This window comes from Strix aluco, chromosome 19, assembly GCF_031877795.1.
Source record: "Strix aluco isolate bStrAlu1 chromosome 19, bStrAlu1.hap1, whole genome shotgun sequence".
Classification (NCBI taxonomy): domain Eukaryota; kingdom Metazoa; phylum Chordata; class Aves; order Strigiformes; family Strigidae; genus Strix; species Strix aluco.
In genome coordinates this window covers 13008854-13033222 of record NC_133949.1, presented here as the reverse complement: position 1 = coordinate 13033222, position 24369 = coordinate 13008854, and the positions used below count along the sequence as shown (strand labels likewise).

The 24369-nt window shown below is 44.3% G+C and overlaps 1 protein-coding gene and 1 long non-coding RNA gene across 9 annotated transcripts in view; both read right to left on the bottom strand.

Moving 5' to 3' along the window:
- Nucleotides 1-270: 270 nt before the first annotated feature.
- The window catches only part of YPEL2 (yippee like 2), a 39491-nt gene continuing 15392 nt past the window's right edge, over nt 271-24369 (bottom strand). For 5 of the 8 annotated variants that reach the window (XM_074845365.1, XM_074845367.1, XM_074845366.1 and 2 more), the window contains 3 exons: nt 7970-8013; nt 7076-7184; nt 271-5638 (listed from right to left, as the gene is read on the bottom strand). In XM_074845365.1, the coding sequence (XP_074701466.1) occupies nt 5549-5638; nt 7076-7184; nt 7970-8013 (243 nt within the window). In that variant the 3' untranslated portion in view covers nt 271-5548. The remainder of the gene's footprint in view (nt 5639-7075; nt 7185-7969; nt 8014-24369) is intronic. The other 3 variants (XR_012625757.1, XR_012625756.1, XR_012625758.1) reach the window with 3 other exon arrangements.
- On the bottom strand, nt 8020-24367 carry LOC141932192 (uncharacterized). Its single transcript, XR_012625759.1, has 3 exons — nt 20211-24367; nt 19140-19354; nt 8020-18867 (listed from the first exon to the last, which is right to left on the bottom strand). It is a non-coding gene; the product is annotated as an uncharacterized LOC141932192 (long non-coding RNA).

Below are 24369 nucleotides of genomic sequence, written 5' to 3'. Positions count from 1 at the left end.
GCATTTGTGGTTTCCTCTTGTACTAAATCCCAGACTTCAGGGGCTACGGATCATCTTTCTGCTCCGCCCGATGGGATCCCTGCTCGTGACGACGGTCTCTTAAGTGCTGAAGTGATTCAAGTGCACATCAGGTGACTGCTCCGCACTGGCAGGTAACGGGAAAGAGGAGAATTTGACTATTTTCAAGCTAAATATGACATTTATTGAACAACCAAATTTTGCTGCCTTCGGTTTGCACGAAGGAGATTAAAACAGAACACGGACCGGCAGTTTTAGTACTTGAAAATTTTATTTTCTCAAATGAGCACCAACACATATTGTAAATATGACAAACAATACGCCTCCCTCTAATACTGAAGAACTATATACAATGTACAAATACATGAAAAGGTGAAAACCAATTATTTGAAAACAAACAATTGCATTTATTACTGAAGCAAATGACCTGAAAGAATACGCCAAAAAATAAAATTAAAATAAGATCAAAGAAATAAAAGTATACACAATTTGTAAACACAAGAGCATCAATAGACAGGCTGGTATTGGAAATATTGTCCTTTAGTTTTGTCAGTGGGGAAAGCATTCCCATTTCCTTATGAAAAACAAAACAAAGGATACATACAGTTCGTAACTATGAGAATAGCTTATTTGTGGTTGTACCTTACACAATGCCATTCTGCTTGCATTTAAATACGTTGATTTTTTTTTTTTCTGAATTCAAGATGATTTTGTTTCCCCTCCTCTGCTTATTCTTTTTAAACAGGATTCTGCAAAATCTATGTCTAACGTAATTGTTTCTGAGCACTTAATTTCTGAGGCCTCTCACCTGGTGAGAAGAGCTCCTTCCCACTGAGCTGAGCTCTGGTTCTCGCCAATCTGTTCACCCAGGCGGGTGTCTGGGTGTCATCTCTTCATCCAAGCACTGGTTCACACGGAAACATGATGCTCCTCCCAAAACAAGGAAGTGCAGTGAAATGCATGATTAACATACTCTCACATACCAGTTAGAAAAATGCATACAGAGAGAATTCTCACTTGATCATCACAAGAACAACAGATTTCATTCGTAGGGTTTTTTTAATCTGTGTATTTTTAAATCGTGTGCACCAAAAACAGAGAATTAAAGAGCGTGCAACAGTTATTCCTCACTGAAAACAGCTCCTTGCTCAGCAAAACACAGTCCAGTGGTTTGTGCTGTTGGTCCACTTTGGGATAAACAAGAGACCCAATGAATTAAAAACAAAGAAGGGGGAGAAGGGGCGAGGTTAAAGACAGAAAGGAAAACAAAAAAACCCCACAACTTTACTGCCAGAGAGGTAAACTTTTACTCTAATTTGTTATGTAGCAGCCTGGTTTAAAAAAAACCCAACAAAACAAACAACAAAAAAAACCTCAAAAAGAAAACCAGGATCCATGTCCAAAGACTTATGTTCTAGTTTAAAAACAATGACTAGTTAGAAATCTCCATCCTCCATCCCTGCTGCCCCCAGGCAACTGGAAACAGCGATTCAGAGGTTGCAGCTCATATTCAATCCTGTTTTCTAAGTCTCGATATCTACTTCACTCCAGCCAATACTGGTGCAAAAGAAAATTTCAGGCCCAGATCCTACAAACCAGATCTCCTCCGGAATGTCGTGCCCAGACGGAGCCCCACTGGCTTTCGTGGGACTCACCGCGGGAGCACGAGCTGACACAGGGCTCAGGCTGCCGGACGGGACCTCCAGCACCGAGGGGAAGGTGCTTCAGCACGGAACCCCAGACACCGGAGTGCTCCCCGTGTGCCTGGAGCCACCTCCCGTCCCACACACACCAGGACCTGCCCGGACCGCGGGCTGCTGACCATAACCTGGCCCCCACCCGCACCGGAGAGCAATTCTGCTGGGGGGAAGCGGGAGTGACTCCCCTCTCCTGCCACATCCAGAGGAAAAATGGATCGACTTAAGAGGACAACGTATATTATGATTTTTGTTTCCCTTTAAACATATTTTCCAACAAATACGGAAGGAAACAGCATCATTTATAAACAACAAGAAAGTGCTCTCAGGGAGGGGCTCTGAGAAAACAGCACCAAATATATTATCTTTTTAAAAAAATTAAATATTATTTACAAAAGTATATTTCACAAGATAATGTTTTTTTTCTGCTTTGTATATATTATCATCTGAATATTTATTACAGGGATCAGGATTTCACACCAGATTACCCACCAGAGCAAAACAATTTAAAACTTACTCAAGTCTGAGCTTTGGGGTAGACGGGGGTGATGTAAACTCAAGGGTGCGCGTAGCTTGCCGGAGACGAGGCTGCCACATTAAAAAAAACAAAAAAGCAAAACTCACTGCTGTTCGTGTTTTCTCAAGGATGTTACCCACGGAAAGCAGCACCACGGGCACTCAGCGCTCTGCGTCCAGGCACTGCCTGCCCACTGCTTCCACGGGCCACACCTCCAGCTCAGAAACAACGGCCCCACCTTGCTCACCCCAACCGGTAACCAACGGGCTACAGTCAACTCGCACGGCCAGAGGGATGCAGATAACGAGGTTCTTTGGTTATGCTCTGAATATATCACTCTACAAGTCATCGATTTAGCCTGCAGTGATTGTGGTAGCCACCAGCATACAGATCTGATCATCCTGTCTGGTCACCAGCTCCCACTACTGTCATGTCTCTTAATACAGCAAGTCACAGATGAGTTAGCAGCGGACTAAGAAGTACTTCATATTTAATGGGCACACAGCAGAGAACAAACACCAACGAGCTTCACAAGCACATTTTTCCTTATCTCCCTGTACAGTGTATTAAAGTCACTCTATAGATACTTTTCTGGGTGTTGGGGACACTCACAGGCACACATATTTTTTTCATATCAGGGCTTGAGGCCAGATTCTCAGCAAGTGTAAATCTGTGGATACTGATGGGACAAAACCAATTAAAACCAGATTAAGATCTGGCCGTATTCAAGCTTAGACTGGCTGCCATTAAAAGCGTAACCCCCATGAACAGTTAAAAACAGCCCGATCTGATGGATCATCGTCCTTTCTTGTCCCAAATATATGGATTAAAAACATTTACATCTGGTAGCTCTCTGTAGTAGCTGTTGTTATTTCTCAGAGCAGCCTTCAGACAGGCCTACTTTTTATACTGCTTTTTTATAGGCAATCACTCTAAAACCCAACATAAAACCATGAGCCCCTGTGCACTCTCTTTCTCAACCTCCTATTAATGATTTGGGGTTATCCCTTACTTCTCCCAGCTCCAACCAGACCCTTTTAAAGGCTACCTATCTGGGGAGACTGAAGGGCTCTTCAAAGAACATAAATTACTTCCCACTAGTCAAAACCCAATAAATCGTCATGGATCACCAACCAAAGGACAGGAAAATGGGACCAGGTCAGTGCCACAGTCAACAAGATAGTGGGTACTGCAGTAATTTTTGATTTCTACTAGTTTTTTATCACTGAAGGGAATGTGGATGATGGAAGCAGAGACAATCAGAAATGAAAGCTGAAGCAACTGTTACACAGCCACAGCAGAACGGGGGAAGGCAGAGGCCACCTCCTAACAGGCCAGCCACAAACCGAGCCAACTCCATCCACTGCAGGAGCCACGGCCAACCTCCATCTCACTTCCCTCTCCAAGGCTGTAGAGAATAGTGGTTCAAGAGAAAAAACAGCCTTTGCTTAGACGGGCCATCAGGTCTGGGTTTCAGCACAAGGACCCAACACAGAAGTTCCACCCTGATCCGTAAGTAGCGTCTCTGCTCACATCCCCTTCGTTTAACAGCAAATTACCTTCTCACCACCAGCCCTCCGTCCTGATCCCCACCGCCAACCGAGAGACTCTTGGGGGTGAGGGCAAGCAACAACAGATTACAGCTCCAAAGCTTCGGTTTCATAAGGAGTTACAAACCCCTACACAATACTCTTTCCTTCTGGATTAAGAAAGATTTCCCCCAGTGGATTAACCTACTTGAAAGAATTCCACAAACAAAAAGAAAATTCACTCAGAGAGATAAAACTAATTCAGTTAAATAGTCTTGAGTTATGCACCAGATACTGGCTGGACTGTTGCAGAGCAAACTTCACATTGTCATGTATGTCTAACTCAGCTCCCCTCTCATACACAATGCCCCTTCCCCACCAACCACCTCGGGAAGGTCCACACTAATTAAAATGAAAAATTAAAATGGGAAGGACTTGTCCCTTGCAGTTATGATGCCCACATCCACCCCTCCCCTTTAAACTCCAAGGCATAGACAATTTCAGGGGTAGGGGGAAGATGTTTAGTTTCTTTTTTCTTTCCCATCCTCCCTGTGCCTGCAACAGGCTTCTGGGAGTGGGAAAAGGGGGAGAAGGTTTTGGGGAGGATACCTCATGGCTTGAAATATCCACCTGTGCAATACTGCCACAACCTCCAGGCTCCTCTGCTCCCTCCTCTCCCCACTCTCGCACCATTTCTCTGCCAGGCTCCAAGAGCAGAGCTGATGGCTGGGGCCTGGGATTTAAGAAAAAGATTCTGTAACAGCATTTTCCTACTCGCACTTGTGAAGGATTGGTAAAAGACCCCCAAGGATGCTCAGTGGAGGCCAGGAAATCAAGGGGTACCCTGCGTTACTAAGTTTGTCCCCATCCTCCTCTACGTAATTGCCTCTTCCTTGCCTAGCACGTGCTTTTTTTTCCCCATCATATCTTCTAAGATGCGGCTCCAGCCCCCTTGTGCCGTAAGTGGTCTTCTCCTCCTCTCTGAAGGGCTCAAGAATCAGGATTTGGTTTCTCCAGCTGTGAGGATGCTCCCCACAGCTGTGCTCTGTTGGGACGTTTGGCCTCCCTACCCTGAAACAGTGAGAAAAAGGAGAGGCAGGGAATCTCTCCAGCCTTCAGGTCCTCCACCCCCCCAAACAACGAGTTCATAAACAGCAAACAAAACACAGATTTGCAATTAGCTTGTGGGGGGAACTGGTTATGACTTGTGCTCAGCCGGCTTAGACTGAAGCTCTACCGATGGAGCAGCGGTTTTACGATTCGGAGAGAACGCAGCCGTGAGGTATTTTTCTGTCCATTTAGACAAGTAGATAGTTTCAAGCCTTGGTTAACCAGGACTTAAAGGAGAAGTACAGTTTCAACTTCTGATGACTTCCCTTCGGGCCCACTCCCCACCCCCTATCACCTTCTCCTGCCCAAAACTTGGGTCTTCCTCCCGCACCGAGACCTTCTGATAAAATGCCACCACAGAGCCAACTTCAGTTTGTACTTAAACATTTGTCAACATGGAATGGCTGTCGGGCATTCGGTGCATTCTCTTAGCCAACGCCAGAACAGAGAGAGAAGCAGCCAGGGTCAACTCACAAACAGATACAAAGCAAAGAGACAGAGAGACAGAAATTTAGAGGCCAGTCACCAATAAAGATGGAGAAGGGTGTGAAGATGCTCCCAAATTGCAGAGCCTCTAAATGCATGGAACCAAGCGTTCAGTCACTCTCTCACTCTTGGATATAATGTTCGGTTGGATGGCATTCTCTTACACGCTGGTAGGGCTGGGCTCTTTCCATTCAATCCCAGCCATTATCCTTGATCATGTGAGCTAGTTCAATGATGTATTTGCCTTCTTTATACTTCTGGCTGCTTTCAAAAGCGTGTTCCTAAAAAAAAAGGAGAAAGAATGAGATCAAGATGATATTTGAAGGTAAAGCCACAGTTACAGATCAGATCTGGGAACGCTGGCGCAAGTTTTAGCCTTGTCTACAGAGTAAAACAGTCAAACTGCAGGTCCTCCTGTTGGCTTTCAGAAAAATTACGTTGGAAGAATCTTAAATCCTGTTTCTATCTGTCTTTACAGGCTGGAAAAAAACAATCAGCATCATGTAAACATGCAGTTTTCTGTAGGTCAGCGGCAACTCCTCCTTGAACTATGTTCTAGGAATCATCGGTGATAAAATCCACCTCCTCTCTCTAGGGTGATCTGAGAATTTATTAATGTTTGTTAAGAATGGTGGGATCCGCTGACGAAACATGCTGTAAAAGCACTACCATCGGGAACGAGGCAGGTTATGGCAAACTTCATGTGGAAATGGAGCAAACGGACACCAAGGGATGAGAAGGACCCACTCTACACAGATGTGTGCTTGCAGCTACAGAGACACGCAGCGCTTCAGCACTGCAGGGTGGAAGAAGCCAAGAAATCTATGGGATCCCTAACCAGGAGGGGCTCCCGTTATTGAGACTGCATCCTCAAAAGCCGCTCAGCTCTGCTCAGGTGTGCTGTTTGCACACACGTAACGCGTCTGAAAGAATGCTAACACGATTGCTGGAGAGGCCTGGGCTTTCTGCTATGTTTATGAAATTTTGTATTTTGTTTTACAATAAACTCAATTTATGTACTTAGTGTCCTTCCCCATTTGTGAGATCCATGCTGTGTTTCTGCACGAATTTCTACTGCATCAATTTTTGATGCTTTACTTTTTATAGCCTTTCAACTGATTTATTAAAGAATATTTCTGTCCAGAGGCCACAGATACATGTTTTGTTTAGACACTGGTCAAAATGTTTTGACAAACAAGTACACTGCGTGACTCCTGAAGCAGAAATTAGGATGTAGGATATGCCTTTATTTGAAGGTAATTGAATTTATGAAGAGCAAGAGACAGCAAACAGATAAACTCATGTTCAGTAGCATTTCCAGTGGGAAGGACACAGGATTAACAATATATGGATCATATTATTATTCAGATACTGTCTGGGGAAAAAAGACAATATGAACCACAAGACTGGCTGAAGTTATCCTCATTTACGTTAAGTACCACTAAGGGACACCCACCAAAACCAGGCTGTCAGTGTACGTTCTTAGTAAAATATACATTAGCCACAAAGAGCTCCTGCTCTGAGTGGATGCAACAAATACAAGACAGGAGGGAAAATGGAAACTCAGGAAAGAAAAAAGACGTGGCTACAGGCCAGAACCCACATTTCTGGTTCCCAAGTTAATGGTTTTTCCACAAGACCACGTTACCATACATACACCTTCAGAATGGGCTGGAGCAAAGATGTCCACAGGAAAAACAAATGATACTGATACTCACATATTTCCAACCCAGTGTGGTTTTGCAGTTTTCACAGTAAATATCTGCAACCGCATGTAATCCTGTTAATAACACCCGCTCCTCTGCAGGGCCACAACCCACATTAACTCTGGGGAAAAAGGAGAGATGCTCCCTATTAGTGTGTCTTTCCAAGACGCTACAATGAAGCTGACAGCAATTTTATTGCAGTATTTGAAAACATAAGCAAGAGGTTCAGGATACTGAGTACCACAGCTGTGCCCAAAAAAAAGATCTCTTACAGTTCCAGAACAGAATGAAAAGGTAAAATAGAATTTTTATCCAACTAAAAATTCTATAAAGCTTTGAACGGAAGATTAATAACATTCTAGTAAATTGCACTAATTATGCATTTGAGAAAGATTTTCATTTTCAAATTGATAAAATGGTACTTTTACTTTCCCAAATGGAAAATTGAAAAATGTAACTGAAATCAGCAGTTCTTCTGAAAGACATGCCAGCAGTGATCTCACCAAAACTACTTGCAGTTATCGGGAAAATTATACTTAATTTTTATGCTAGCTCTGAAAAGTAAGTTTGTATTTAGATATCATTTATTCTCTACATTTATGAAACTCTGACGCTTCGGTTCAACTACATTCTCTGAGAAGAGAATGACTCATCTGTTAGCTCTTATTTCTCAATCTGATGACGAAAAAATCACCTTGTCCTGGCTGCTTATCTGAGACCTCAACATTAAATCAAATATGAATCAGTGCTATTTCCTGCCTCTTTCTCCAACCATTTTCAGAAAGCTCCCAAGTCTTAGGCTGAGGTTTTCTAAAGGAAGACTGTCCTTTTGTTTTCTTCTTCACGAGGTTCTTCTTCAATCTATCCTAAGAGATGCAGAGGTGACACATACGAAGTTATACTCACACTGAATTGAAGAGGTATGCTCGTCCTTGGCTTCCTTGAAAGGACTGAAAGGCAAGAAAACAAAATTCAGTTGGCTTGTTGATAGAAATAAGGCTAAACCAGGACCTGCCCTCAACGGCTGCATTAATGGTCGTTATAGCAACCGCTAGCCAGGGCCTGAGAAACGCACATCGGTACAGCCTTTGAGATGGAACGAGCACAAAGCGCGGCGTCAGGAGGAGGTGAGCGCTGACGAACAGAGGTCTCGTCCGCAGGACGGGGACAGCTGCCTCCAGCTCTAATGCCTGCCCGTTTCACAAGGAGTACTGGCAGCCTACTGGGAACTTCACCTGATATTACCAGCATTTCCAGCGCCATACGAGCCCGATGTACTTTCCAAGAGTTAAGTTGTTTTCTCTCTTACATCCCAGCAATGTCTATTTTCACCCTTTGAGTTCTGATAATGAATTTCACACTACTGCCTCCACCTTACCTAACGCAGCCTTGCTGCCAAATATTGATTCAAATTCTAAAAACAAGGTGCTCACGGAGGCTTCCCATTGCCCTGCCACAGTTCTGACACACCGCTGCTGCACACCAGGTAATCACCAGTCATGGCACATCCTCTCTGCCCCACATTTCCTCGGGATCTTAAACATCACCATGAAAAGGCAGCATTTTGAAGACAGTGGGGCAATGCCAGCCCAGCAGGACACTCCAGGTAGCCAGGACACTGCCAAGAGCCAGCGGGCTCCATTTGTGTCAAGTCTGTAACATTACCCCGTGCTGGTGCCTCGCTTACAAGAGCTGGTTCACACACAGCAAGTGCTACCTGCATTTTTAATGGACTTTGACAAGCACACACTGAATTAAACATTGGGTGCCTATGAGCAAGAGCACAGTTGCTCTGTACACAAGTTACCTTATGAGATACCTCAGCGAATGTATGCACTGAAGGGCACGGAGCTGGGAAAGTGAAAGAACAGCTTTCCTGGGCCATTTAATCCTTTACCTTCCCCCTCACCAGGAACCTTGGAATATTTAATGGTTTTCTTAAAACCTCAGCTTCTACAGATGAGTGAGGATTTCAGACTAAATACCCTTAAAAAGGGGGAGACAGAGTTCTGAGAGAAAAGAGAAACATTCAAGGTTTTACCTCCCTGGCCCACTAACACTGGTCATCTATTTAGTTAAGAGCAAATCGACCCTGGGGCAGCACAAATGTGGTCTCCCCACGCCACATAAAGCAACCTCTGGGGGGTCCCTGCCCTTCCCAGGTTGTCCCCTCCCATCAGTCCAGCCCTTGGGGTGCACCCCGACACCTGCCCAACCGCTGCCTCATGAAGAAGTTGAGTCAAAGCCACGCCTGAGAACCAGCAAGCCCACGGATGGGTCTGGACTCCACTGCTTACATCCACATACATCTGCATTAATCACCTGCCTCCTGCCTCCTCCGCACTGGGAAGGCCACTGCATGTTTCCAGTTAACTCCCAGAGCTGGGGTACCAACCCATTAGCTCCAGCGAGTATTTTTTGGGGTCACGACAAGCAGCTCTGGGCCAGACTGTAAGATGTTCTCTCCATCACAAGTCCTGTTCATGTGAAAGGCAGAGACGGAAAATTCACTCACCAACACAGGAGAACAAAACACTTTAAATGTGTGATTTAAAACTGCCCTGACAAGAGAACAATCACAGCCTGTCACGGTGTTTAGCCTGGTGCCCTTCCCGGTGTCAAGGTACTCTCCAGAAGTGGTGAAGGCCCACTGGAAGATCCCCAATTGCAAGAACGTATGCCAAAAGCTCCTCACCACAGAGCAGAGGCACCGATGTGGACAAACACAATGCCCCGGGCCACGCAGGCAGGGAGCCACAGCCAGCAGTGAAAGCTGCCTGTGAGGTCTGGATGGCAGCAAGGGCTCTACCAGCTATAAAGTCACTGCCTGGCAAAAAAAAATTACTCAGTCCTGGAGGAATAACTGTTCTTCAGAGGAATCTGAAGCCCAAGTATTACTTGCCACCCAGGGCACAGAAGAGCCACTCTGGATTCAGAGAGGATGCCTGAGGCACTTGGATATCTCTTTCACTCAGACAAAAGCAGTGCCCTGAGGAATGCCTCTTTTCTTGGGAAGGAATTAAATAGGGCACATGGCTCAAGCATGTTTGTGTAATTGCATTTATTAGAGAAGCTTCTTTTAATCCTTCTGCAGCACTCAAGTTCTTTATTACTGTTATTGTCAGCTGGCTGATACCCCACATGCCAACGAGGTCTAGTCTGACTCCTACGAAACACACACTGCATTGTTTCAGCGTCCTGGGTGGTAAAGTAGGAACCCACACAAAGCTGATGTCCCCAGGCCAGAAAGAAGAGTCCCAGCCAGACCCAGGCAATGCTCTACCTTGCTACAGCAAAGGGCAGGGGCACTGGCTGTCCACGCTGCCCAAGAGGGATACCAGCCTGGAAGGATGGACTGTGGATGGGGTACAGGGATGAAACAGAAGGTCCCACAGCAACATATGTGCCATGAAAGAAAAATGAAAGCAGATGAAGCTTGCTAACCATCCAGTCCTTCCCAGTAAATAATTTTCCATAAACACCAAAGTGACTAAGTTTGCCAATAACAACAACCATGGGAGCAAAGTTTTTATTGGTACAGAAATAGGATTTTCCATTACTGCTGTACAAAGGCCTGTCTTTAATAAACAACAAACCCAAACCCATCAGCTTTGTGTTCGGGGCTCACTGGACACTATTCCAGCCCACTCCCAGTGGACAGTAGCATCCCTTCAGAGGTGCCCTTCCTTCCAGCTCAAGCCAGTGCTGTAGGGTACCTAAGGGTGGTCACTGCAAAAAAACCACATTAATTATCTCTTGCCCAAGCAGAATTTTTCAACATACCACTGCTCAGCTTTCAGTGCTGCTGCCTGTCTTAACATTCACCCTCCAGCTAGCTAAGGATTTGGCAAATCATATAAAAAGAAGTGAGAGAAGTCTGGCAACCACCCCGAGTTCACCAGTGCGTTTGCTCTCTGCAAGACTAAGCTGACTGTATGTTTATAAAGGTAACACAGGTTTTATCTGGGTGTTATAACCTCAGCATTTTCTGGAGATGCTCCTTCTCTTCTGGCACTCCAGAAAAATTGCACATGCTCTAACGAGTGGTATGAAATCAGAAGAAACAGATATATTTATACACAAACAGATGTTCTTTTCTTTGGTTTTGCTTTGGGGTTTTTTTTAAGAAACAAAGAGATTTCCACAACACGCTTGGTTTTCACTGAACAGTGACAGTCAGCAGTAAGACCTCCTTTCTGTGGTATGCGTTCATCTATGTAGATTTGCTTGATACACACTCAAAGGTGTATCTCACACGCATGCTTATAAATCCAGACTTATTCTCTAAAACAACAGCTCCTGGCATCACTTTCCAGCTGAAAGAAATGGAAAGGATTTTTTTTGTTGTTGTTTCCCACTGAAAGCCCAAGCACATATTTCTCTCTGCACTGCTAACGCTCAATGTCTGGCTGGAAACACATCTGTATATGCCAGCAACAAAACTCTCCCTCCCCATCCTGCCCGAGCCCTCTAAAAAACAATACAAGGTTTTGAGATGTGCAATGCACAACAGCTTATTCCTCCTGACTACTCGCATCCAAAAACCCTCCCTGCTCCTGGGTGCTCCACTCAGCACGGAGGCATCTAAAAGCTGTAGGGCCTAAGGAGTGCTGATATCAGTACCCAGGTGGGAAACCACAAGCCCAGAGTCAGCTATTTGGCTGCAGATCCTCGCCTGCCAAGCTGTCTTTCGTTACGGCAGAAGCTCCATGTTAAGATGCCTTTGGCAGCTGCTCTGGTTTAAGAAGTTCCTATCATCCAATTTACAGACGCTCATTATGGCCCCCTCAGCTGTGCTGATTCCAAATTAGATCTGTGAAATCATTATTTTTAAAAACAAATACTTTGTGGGGGGTGGGTGGGCTTGAGGTAAATAGCTTTTTCTTCTTGTACCCTATCATGGATCCAGTTTAAAGGGCAATCACACAGACTACTTAATAATCACAGCATGGGGGCAGACACAAGTCGTTGGGAGTAGGAAGCTCTCAAACTAAATTTGCTGGCAAAGAACCACAGTGCAGAACTGCAGCTCTAGTGAGAGACAGTCTGCAGGGTAGCGAGTTTGGGTTTCACAGACGCTGTTAAACCAGATCTGCCACAGAAGGAAGCGTAACGTTCAGCCAGCGTCTAAGAAGCGCCAGCTCCTTTGTGGCAGACACATTCTGCCCCTTAGAGATGGACTCAGCCTGCAAGACTCAAAGCTGAATCCTTACATATTCAACACCCATGACCTTGGGAGCTGTCATTTTGGTTTAGCCCATTTGTTATATTCTGGCCTCAATATGAAATGCTGAATCTACCACTCTGTTTGCTCTGAACAAGATGCATGACTCCTTCAGAGCCTTCTTCAGCAGAGCAACAGCACACAGATGCATTCAGAGAAGGGCAGTGCCCCTCCACCACTCCAGCCTGTTTCACATTCCACCTGCCTTCCCACTGCCACCAGACCTTTGCACTTGCACGTTCCTGTTACCGGTGACCACTGAAGACACAGAAGGAAATTTTTACATTCAATCAGTACAGCCAGGGAAAGGCATGAATTCTGAATGTGCTCCAAACACGCCTACACACCATACCCCTTTTCCCTAGTACCTACAGCTTCTCATTCACTGCACAGCCCACTCAGCAGTTCCACACACTGAACAGATGACAGGATTAATACCGCAGGTCTTTGTGACAGCATTCGACAATAGGCTAAACACAAAAAGAGCTGGCTGGAATCATCTGGAAAAATAGAAAGCAGTTGCCAGGACTAAATGGCTACATACTGATGCTTGTTCTCTGCAGACTGCAGCAGAGAAAACCCCCACTTACCTATATCCAGCTGGCAGCCTTTTAAGAAACTAATAAAACAAAAATGAAAAGGCAACTGGTCCTGAAGAGGTACAAGAGGAAAAAGGAACAGAGTGTGCCCCTCCACGCTACGCTCTTGAAAGCTACAAATAATTCTCACTGCAAGGATGCAAACAGGAACAGAGGGCCCAAAGCCACCGCCGGAGATCAACGGCAGTCGGCACGTCCTAGGCAGTGTGAAATGGTAGCATCAGGAGAAGCCAAATGACTACAGCCATCTGGACTTTTCAAAAAAAGGACATGTTTTCTGTGCTTGTGATATCCCCACCGGGACAGAGCAATTCAGTGAGTGAGAGAAACAGTATTACAAACTCCCAGGTTTAAGAGGCACTGAAGTCTGTGTGAGAAAAATTCATCCAACGATCTATTCAGACATAGCTCTCTTATCACTTATTTCCCACCTACACATACAGCTTTTAAGTTACTACAGTCATTTGCACAACACCGACTGTTAGATTTATCTATTCTTGCTGCCAATTTAACCCTTAAACATCTAAGGATGAGATGTTCTCATGAAATACAATTTGAATAGGGAGACGAGACCTTTAAGTATGACCAAAGCATGATGTCAATCCAGCTGGAGTGCACATGAATTTGCATATAAAGATATGCTCCAAAACACAGGCTCTCCTCACACTCACCCCACTCCCTCTAGAATTTAATCCCAAATCCTATCAGCTGCTATCCCACCTAACAACCAACACCACACAGAAAGCTCTGCCTTGATGGCACCTTTCAAGCCATATTAATTATGGCAATAACGATTTGATTAAAGAGGCCTACAATGTGTTTAGAAGAATCACTATGCCTGGTAACTACACTAGGTGTATGACAACTCTACAAGGAGGTTACCTGTGAGACACTGCACGGTGGAAAGTTGGGAAAATATAACCATGAAAATACCTGCTGCAGATTCTGGGGTCTGCCCTAGACAGCACGAGCCATTTCAACCATCTTCTTGCATCATACTCAAGTATTTCCCAAGGGAGCACGAGTTCAATTACTTGGTCCCTGTATCCACACAGACTATAGAGACCTCCTCGGGGTTCATTAATTCCACCTTGTTCTTCCTCACAGAAGGGACAGTCAATGATCAGATTAAACTGAGATTCAATTCTGCTCCGATTATGCGAGATACAGACCCACATCAAGGGAACTGGTTACATTATTCCACCTGATGCACAGATGTGACCTTACGCTGTTCAAAATGCATTCCTGAGTTTTAATTGAGTTTTAACACGGGTCCTTAATGCTATTTAAAGCCCAAAGTCAATACGGAATTAGTGGACCAACCTCATCTCTGAAGTAATTCAATTAATTCAGCACGGCCTTATTCCCCAGCAGTTTACATTGCTGTGCGAATACACAGTGAGTAACTACCAGTCTGCCATGTTTCATCCGAGGAACAGCTACATCTGAGCAGTTTTACACAGTGTTTGTGTCTCAGGTTATGTAGTCTGTGAAAAGGAAGGTGCACAAACTGGAAAGATGGAAGACGTTACTACTTTTTTTTATTATTATTCTGATGCGAGATCTTCTTACAATCTTTTAGTCTGCCTCCTGGCAGCAGCAGGTGTACATTCAACCCCCTCATTCCCCCCACACCCGACGCAAGCAGGGGTGAGCTGTGTTTCTGATAAGAGCCTTTTGTCCTAACAGGAACCAACTCAGCACTTTCACCACACAGGATAGGTGGGGAGAGACTGCAGCCAGACAGTGCAAAAGGTCTGAACACACACCCGCAAAAATACCAGCAGGCTATCCCGCTGGCATCCCCTCTGCCTCCCATGAAATAAATTCTCCGCTGCTCGGAAAAAGGCTGTATGGTGACGCTGTCAGGGAAAAGGTCAATGTTACGGGGCAAATTATCAGTGACTGAAGAACCTCACGCTTCTGCTACATCCCACTTTTGCGGGGAAAGCATCAATTCCTGCTTTGTGTTTGAGAAGAGAACCTTTACCCCTTGTAACTGTTTGATGTTGCAGAAGAAATCTGGATGAGCTGGGTCCAAGTCCTCTGTCCCCTGTGCCACGACCAGAAGAGACTGAGGGCAGACTTTTCAAAAAGGCTGAAAGAATTTAGCGGTCACGGCCAGCCGAAACCATCTTCAGACCTACTCACACCTGCAAGAGTCCTTTAGCACTCATGCAGATTTCACATCACAAACTGCTTTGCTCTGAAATCCAAGTGTTCCAGTGCTACATGCCAGCCTCCCCACTCCTGATCCTTAAAATACTCAGCTTGGCTCAAAATTCCGGCAAATTTAAGTAGTAGTTGATTTTAAATTTTTTTTTTTAAATAAAGATTTTTTTTTGTTTGGTTTGGTTTGTTTTTTAAAGTGAGATTCTCTCATCTTTTCACGTTGCTAGGAGCTGAAACTGTGAGAAATCAGCACTGTTCACAAGACTCCCAAAAACGCTAAGGAAAAAGTATCATGAACTGCAAGAAGATGGTCGGCGCACGCTCTGCAGAGTTATCTCCATAACATCAACGCTGCTCACAAAGACGGAAAACAAATGGGACCGTACAGATGCCTGATCCCATCGGAAGCGAGCCATGAAATGCTGCTCTGTCCTGTTCATCGCAGCGGTTCTCAACACACGTCAGCACAACACGAAGGTGACACCGATGCTCCGATGGGGCTGTGTTGCTCCCAGGCAGAGAGGCTGCACAAACTGATTTAAATGGGTCAGGATCCAGGAGCAAATTCCCAGTTATTAATTCATGTGTCAGTAAGGCTGTCCATTATCACCGGGGAGGGGGGGGGAGAGCAAGAGATACCTTTCAAAGGGAACTTCTACATTGCAGTTGCAGAGGAGAGATCTCTTTGGAGGCTTTGCAATTAATGAAGATCAGTATTTAGGGAAATACAAATTGCCTAAAACTGAGGTTTTCATTTTTTCTGAAGTGCCTAGATTTCTAACACATTTAAGCCACAGCTCTGCTAAGCTAAAGCCTGAGCAAAGCTCTACAAAGCACGTAAAAATGCAGAAAGTAGTTGCAAACTGCTCTATCCTCTTCTCCCTCCAACACGCCTGGCAGGCTCCCCTCCAGACTTTTGACTCAGTTCAAACGCAACGCTCTTGCGTCTCATCGTGTTATCATGAACCCTGCACTATCCAGCCTCCTTATTAACGCCTTGGGCTCCTGGACGCTGCTCTTATTTTTAAATGTGTTTCTAGCCCGCAGACTTCAAAGTGAAATTTTAAAATGTGAATGCTAAAGGCGCAAACAAGTGAAGGCAAATAAAAAACACACCAAATTTATTACCTCTATAAAAGTTCATAATGTTTCGGGGCTTCTCTTGTGATTTTGATGGTCTCTGGTTGCTGCTGCTATTGTGCTTTGGAACTTGACTTTGAGATAAGAAAGAATGGAAATACTGTGGGAAACAAAGCAGATGCAGTATTTACTTTTAAAAGAATTACTCTGATTTATTTAGGGGGCACACAAAACTAGAGCAGCTTCAGGAGACAGATCCTTCTCTTCTCTGCAGCCCAAGCAGGGAAGATGGATGCGTGTGACTAAGAGCCCTGCAGCCCGCGAGAGCAGGGAGCACAGGCACTGCAGCAGGGAGCGACCGCTCCCTTCCTCTCCTGTTCACCTTCCCTCTGCCAAAGGAAACCTCATTCCTGCATTAAGGGAGCACTGGGCAGACCAGAGGAAGAAGGGCAGCACAGCTTCTGCAAGCAGGGATGGCTGCCACATGCCCCCATTTCAGATCAAGAATTCAAGATTTACTGGAGGCCTTGCAGATTGGAAGGGAATTTAGCATCGAGTTCTTTGACCAGGTCCAGCTGTCATCTTGTGGGTATACACTTCTGCTCCATCTCTTCCACTGCTCCTTGCGGCCAGGGAACAAAATGCTGTATAATACCCATAACAGTGCAGGTAAAACTCTCTTCTATTTCATGGGAAACCAACCTCTCTGGCGGGGAGAGTTAAAAGAGACCTAGGCTTTTCTAATGATCTCCACCAACTTCTGGAACTACACATGCATTGACACCAGACTGCTTAATCAGGCAAAAATACGAGCAAACGCATTGCCTAAGGAGCATTTTTAACCCCATGGGAAGAGGGAATGAGGAGAAAGGGTAGCCGTATGTCTTAGAGAGCTGCTTCTTTTCCCACATAGAGCACTCCAAATGATAAGCCAAGACAACCCATGACAGCAACACGAGATTAGAAAGAGGAAGCCACAAATTCATGTACACTGAAAGATCACAGGTTAATTCCTGCTGGACAATAAGTAGAAGACCACTTGCAACAGAAGACTGACATTTACCCAACAATAAACCAAAGAAAACTACCAAGGTATGCCTGCTGGCAGAAGCGATGTTTATTCATATGAAGTGCACCGAGCTTCTCCCATGAACGCTGCCGTGAGCCCTGGAGGAGGGCAGGCCATCTCCCACATGCAGTGCCTGAAAGGAGATAGAAAGCTCCACATTCACTGTCTGATCTAGATGACACGGGATGGGAGAAGGAAATGAAAACCTGCATCTTCCAGGTCTTCATGCTGGGCCTCGGGCCATACTGCTGGTTAACCCTGATACCTCCACGGCCTCATTCCCAACAGACACCAGCACTCCCAGATCTGCAGGAAGTTCAAGGGACTTGAGGTGAGTTTGGCATCTCTGGCACTTCAGTCATCAGTGACACCCACTGAATGCAAGCCTTTACGTTTTGGTATGTAGAAGGGCAATATGGACAGAAGCATTTTGTTATTTACTGTGAAAAACAACAGAAGATGACAACAAAACCCAGCGGTGTCTTTCTGGATAGAGACATGAAAAATGCATTTTATTCTGGTGAATCTGCAATTGCTGCAGCAGGAGCTGTGGGGTTCTTCCCCCAGTTTTGAGAGCTGCTGTCTTCCTGTAGGTCGATGCCAGCTCAAAACATCCAACAATCAAGTCATTTTATAAAGGAGTGGCAGGGGGGAGGGTAAAGCCCTTTCTTTCCACATTAATTATTGCTACTGCATGAGTTTTAGAGATAAACACAAGACAGAACTGGGATGGAAGATGGAAACTGCTAATGCAACAAGTTATTTAATTAGCAGCATAATAGTGACTGTCCATGTATCAGTGGAATACTGTATTCCATTAACGCAGCTGCTAAACTCACAATGGCACCACTACTGACAATGAGAGCAGACTTGCTTTTCAGCAAAAGCAAATCTGTCCACAGCAGCAGCTCTTCTCTGTCCCTGGATAAGATCCACTGCAGTGAGATGAAGCCACCATATGTACACCTTACTGCTGAAAAGGTTCATCAAAAGTTATCCTTTGTTGTTTAATCTCCTGCCTAAATTCTGAATGTTCGTGTCTACTACAAAACAAGTGTTGTGGTACTGAAATTTATTACTGTGGATGTGCCCTCTACGGAAATTGAACAAAAATGTGTGGACCAGAGGACAGGTCCCCAGACACCGAGGTCTCTCAGCCATGCCAGAGTGCAGGACAGACCCAGCCTCTTCCAGATCAGAGATCACAGCAGACCACACGTGTACCCTGCATTTCTCCCCAGCCTCCCCCCTCAGAGCTGGGTGGAAATGAGGCGTTCATATTTGAGATACTCCATAAGCAACTAAGATTAATCTGATTTTAACTCATTCCTTCCATGGCAATCACTGCTGAAAGGAGAGTGATCACTGGAAATCTTCCAATTCCAGGTTTCAGGTAAAGACAGTCTGTTTCTACCTTTGTTATTGCTACTTATTCTAACAGTTGTGATTTCCATGCAAACACACTGTGTATTTTAAGAGAGAAGACTCTGGGTGGAGTTTCCTTGTGCACTTGAGCTTCAGTCCTTGCCCATTTCAGTTCTGCTGGATGAGAAAAACTGTCAGGCCAAACACCTCTGACAGACGGATGCTGAGGCCCCTCTCCAGGAGAGGCCAGACTCCTAGAGAGATCTGCTTCTTGCTGGCAGACTTAACAGCTCCCCTAAAACAGATGAAGCCCTCTGATAGCATTTCCTGCTACTATAAAATGAGACTGCAATAGAAATTATCGCAAGAGACTCCTCCTGAGAAGTCAGAGTCTTCTCCCCAAGAGGCAGCAGGTGAAAAAGCCCCCCCGGCGTGGCCCCCCCCCCGGCTCATGTGCATGTGTGACTAAATTATAGATTAAACCAGAGGTCTCAGAATTGTGAGATTCATATCAGCGTTTTTCCTGGGCTCATTCTTACAACCATAAATCAGATTAAAAGTACACACCTGCATGGGAAGTTCATAGGGCAGCTCACCCCATCAGCAAGCCTTCGAGCCTGCTGGCATTTCCTCCTCTTCCAACTGCAAGGGCCAACAACTGAAACACCCAGCGAACCCAGGAAGGCTCAGACCTGATCAACTCCGTGCTCCAGTTGTTCAGGATTTGCAGCAGTTGCAGCAAAAACCCTGATGATTCACTGTCCTTCGTCCCTGGCAGTTCCCTGGATAATAAATGGGAACAATATTTTATTTATGCCCAGGTCATCAATTCTAAGGCAGAGGAAGCAGCAGATGAAAGGAGAGTTATTTCCATAAAGAAAGTGATGGATTAGAAAAATCCATTTTTACCCTGTCCCTCCTCCTTGACAGGGAATTCTAAACTGTTTTGACTTATTACTTTTTTCCCTCTTTTTGGATCAGAATTAAGTATTTTAAAATCACATAGCAATTAATTGCTGTGTAAACACAATTATACAAGGAGGTACAAATTACCTTGGGCTCATTCTATTAAACAACCGCATCCTGACTAAATCAGAGGCCTGATCCTGACTGTCTTCAGATCCCATTACGGACAGTAGGAACTGAGGGAGCACAGTGACTTGTAGGATAAGCCCCAGAGGAAGCAATTACACAGGACAGAAAGATCTAATTTAGGTAGCTGTACTATGGAATAGATACTACAAATACTCATTACACAGCTCAGATTTCATATCCTGACTTTTTCCTGCAAAGGGCATTTTTGTTTGTTTGTTCCCTCTCACATAAAGGCTGTGCAGAGCTGATGAGAGGTACTCGAGTGACAGCCTTCAAGACCCACTCCCCTCCTCCCTGCTGCAATACAGGCCAGCAACAGCAAGGACAGCAAGCACCAATCTGTCTAGTAAAGGTCCTGGGGATGAGTCTGATTGCAAGAGTTCCTCTGCCTAATCCATGCTCGATCTGGTTAAAACGCTAAAGGAAAAGGTTCCCACCATTTAATAATTTTGATGACACATTGTTCTACTGTAAACTGAAGTCCTCTCAACCTGCATTTTAATTTTAAACTTAATGCAAGCTAAGAACTACAAGATACCTTACCCCAAGTTCACAGCAGTGAAGTGTGAAGCTAAAAATCTCTAATGACATCTCACAGAACTGCTTTGCTGGTCATCACTTTCAGCCTGAACTCCAGCAATATTTGCAATTAAGAGCAAGCTCTGAATAATACCTAAAAGTGACAATTCATTAGGGAACAAGAGCTGAAAAACAGGATCCAAAAGTTACTGGACAGCTTCTAGAAATGTGCATAAAATTGACAAACCTGATGCATAAAGAGCTAAGAGCAAATAAATGAACAGAAGCTTTCTGTGCGGTGCTGAGCCAGAAAGACTAATACAATTATGAAATGAGTACGCTGTAAAGATGTTATTGCTGAGTGTGAGGCTGGAACAATGAGACCAGCCCTGTTTCCATTCCTAAAAAGACATTGAAATGCTGAAGATGTAGAAAAGAACCACAAAAATTACATAGAACTGGAAAAAATAACATTGCACCATGACTAAATTGAATCTGTTTAGCCTATCAAAAAAATGATCAGGAGTGACCTTGGTTACTGTATACCACAACCTCCTACAGGGAGAAGTAGTAGGTACTACGGATCTATTTCATTAGCAAAAAAAAGAAAATAATGGCAAATGACGGGAAGCACAAGCCAGACAAATCCAAATTCCAAGTCTCCAATTTTTAATAGTAAGGATGATTAACCACTGGAAAAAATGACCAAGGGGAGCTGTGAATTTTCCCTCTTGAAGTCTTCAAATCAAGACTAAATGCTTTTTCTGAAAGACATGCTGCAATCATGATGAAATCCACTGGCCCGTGTTCTAGAGGAGGTCAGATGTGATAGCTCCTCCTGGCCTTAAGAGTTCATTACCGTGAAGCTGGGAACTTAAATTCATATTTGGGAAGAAACAAGATTTACTTTTAAAGCAAGAATAAACCCCATGTAACGAAAAATGGTAAGAACTTTACCCATGAAAGGGGAATACTCTCCTCACCTCACACACAGTTTTTTCCTACGATGGAAATGCAGGATTTTCACTTGACTACTCTTGGACACTCAGTAACTGCCTCTTTCTTTTTCCATTAGATTAAAGTTTTGAAACCGCCACATTGTAATTTTAGGATTATTGTTTTAGCGTGTGTGCATGCTCCCTCCACCCAGCAAATAACTTCGTATCTTCAAGGTGAACTGACATACAAATATCAGCTGGTTCATGAGAAGTAAACCACTAAGAACATTACACACTGCCTTGCCCACATACTCAGAAAAAGAAAACAGAACGCACAACAATTGCTGCTTACTTCACCTATACACGGTGCATCAAGTGCTTCAAAGTAGCTGAATTCATCCACAACTTATCTGAACGCCACCATCAAAGTTTCAAATCCTTTGAAGATCCCCCAGTTGCAACATGGAACAAAGTTTGATGCTTTCAGTGTGTCACAAAGCTCTCCAAGAGGCTGTTGTACCAACACACCCGGGCTCCAGCAGTCTGCTGCCCAGGGAAGCAGCTAGGTCAGTGATTGGGAGTGAGGTTTGCTTACAAACCTTCCAACTCCTGCCTGAGAAGATAGAAAAGAGAGCTTCTAAGTGTTCCCTAGCCAACAACCCAACCCCAACTGGGAAAGTTAAGCACACACAAGGTCTTTGGTTTTTTCTAAATTCTCTGTGCTGGAGGAGCTGCAGCCTTTTGTGTTGAAGAATTTCACATTCATGTTCAGTAAGGGTCCCATGCAGACATCAAAGGAAAAATATTAAACTTCCTCAGCAAGCCTTAGGCTAACTTCAGAGGATACATCACTGCATAATGTTTAGCAGTTGGATCACAGTAATTCATGAAAAAAAGAAACTGCAGGACGCCCACAAGACATTCTCTACATATTTCCATAATCAGGGACATTTCTGCTGAATTACTGTTCACATAGCAAAAAAAGACAGCAACCAAGACACTAACTTGGCTGTGTTCAGCCTGTATCTCTCTGCTCTTGTTCCCATCCTTTTTTACTGGGTACTGGGTATATATGAATTCAAACAGAAAAGGCTGACAAAGAATTTTAATAGCACAGAGTAGGTAGAAACCAGCATCACATCTGCCTCTTTGAGAAAGAGAAGAGATGCTATTTACACTGTTGAGTGTCTATTATATTAGCTGTTCCCCCAGGCCCCACTAGAAGATGATGCAGAAGGCACATTTCTCCTTCCTGGAGAGGTTTTGCCACTGTAGATTATCAAATACTTATTTTTCTTAAACATTCTAAAAATCATGGGATGTTTTGCCTGGGAAGGATAAACGTAACAACACGTATCCTTCACTTGCTTTTTGGCAATTGGAAGGCATTGAAATACGCTTTTAAACTACAGTCGCCTGGCATGGTATTTTTGTTTTTACAGTAAAGCCAAAGATGATTAGAACACACTGTACTAATTCATAAGAGCAGGCAGTACCTGCTCCAAAGCTTTATCTTCCAAGCAGCCCGGACAAAACAGCAGCATTTCAATTGTACAGGTAGGGAAAAGAGGAACAAAGACATTAAGTGACCGACTCAAGGTCACGCAGGAATCTGTTGCAGGGCAAGGTTGAGTTCCCAAAGTCTCAGGCCACTTAGGCATTGGAAAAAGCCACGAAACAAGAGTATGTACTAAATTTGGCACAGATTTTTAAATGATGCATTGCTACAAGGGAGCGAGAATCTCCACTCATGCTAACCCAGACACCAAAGGAACATATAAAGGAAAACTAGTTACTCCACCCAGTCTATCTGATCACCTTATATTTCCTAAGTCAATAGACCTTTCTTGGCCAGACAATCCAACCCACAATTCAGATCTTATTACAAATCAGACATACTAAACCACTTTCTCCCTCTGGCTGCAGAAGATAAAAGGCCAAGTAAGCAGGCAACATTTTGGTAACTGGCTTCATGTAACAGCTTTGGATTTTCTTAAAAGCCTCAGCATCGATTATTTCCTTTAAATAGCAATGGCTTATTGAGAAACCTTCTACACATTTTAATGCACAAGGTTTTCTTAAGTAGAAAAGAAAGCAAAAACTGCCCTGCCAAGGCATATTTGTCAAAGAGTTTCAGATACCCAGCCCTGGCAAAACACTTTGAAGTCAGAGTAAATTAACACTGGTGCTGAAGGGCTAAGGGAGGAAACTTGGAGATGAAGAGGAAATAAAGACTGACACAGAACAATACTGGGATTCAGCTCCAGTTTGTGTTTCAGCCAAAGGCATGAGCCAGTGCTGCAATTTGTATGTATCCAAAGGAGCTAAAAGCTCATGGCATGCAAAGCAGCACAGCTCTCGTGTGGTCTCTGCACAACTTGGGGCAAGAGGAATAGAGGAATTAATTTCATCAAGCCAAATCACCAACACCCTGCTGTTACATAAAAGCCTGTTTTCTGGGGAACGTTTCCAAAGATGGTGTCATTTGGGCTGTTTTGATTAAAGTGACATAGTCAGGTTCAAGATGGGATACACTGCAGACTGAGAAACACTCCGGTTTGACAAAATCTCCCACTCCCTTTTCAATCCTCATGGCACTTGTTTCTTCCTTCCGTTCGCCACATTTTCATACGGAAAACAAGCGCAGCAATTGCACTGCCTGGTTCTCAGATGCTAATACACTGCTGTGATGAAAGATCTGCAGAAGGCCTCAGGGAGATGTTTAAAACCTAACTCAAACAGATAAAAAGATGACTATTTAAGTTTGCCTGGGAAAGTTTCTACGCATATTGGAAACCCCCTGAGGCAGGGACTGCCCTTCTGTTCTCAGTTTAATAGCCAAGTTGTACAAATTACGATTGCACAATTACTTTTATAAGGTTTTCAATTACACAAATAATATATCTTATTAGGGATTATATCTCTGAGAAATAAAACCTAAAACCCCAAACCCTTTGCATTCAAGCTGCATGACCCGCTAGTGCTCCACCAGCAATGCGGTCCCAGCACTAATTGACACCACAGTCTACAATGAACTTTTAGAACGAGCAGATACAAGCGCCGCAGCGCACTGTAGTTAATACTTCCATGACTTAATACACACAGACTTACATTGTGCTTTCATACCTTCCCTCTCATGTCCATATTTTAGCAGTCAGCATTCCTGGGCAGTTTCTGCATGCCTCGACGGCTAGAGGCTCAAATTCCAAGTAGTCTGCAGCACTGGTATTACCCTGCTGGAAGCT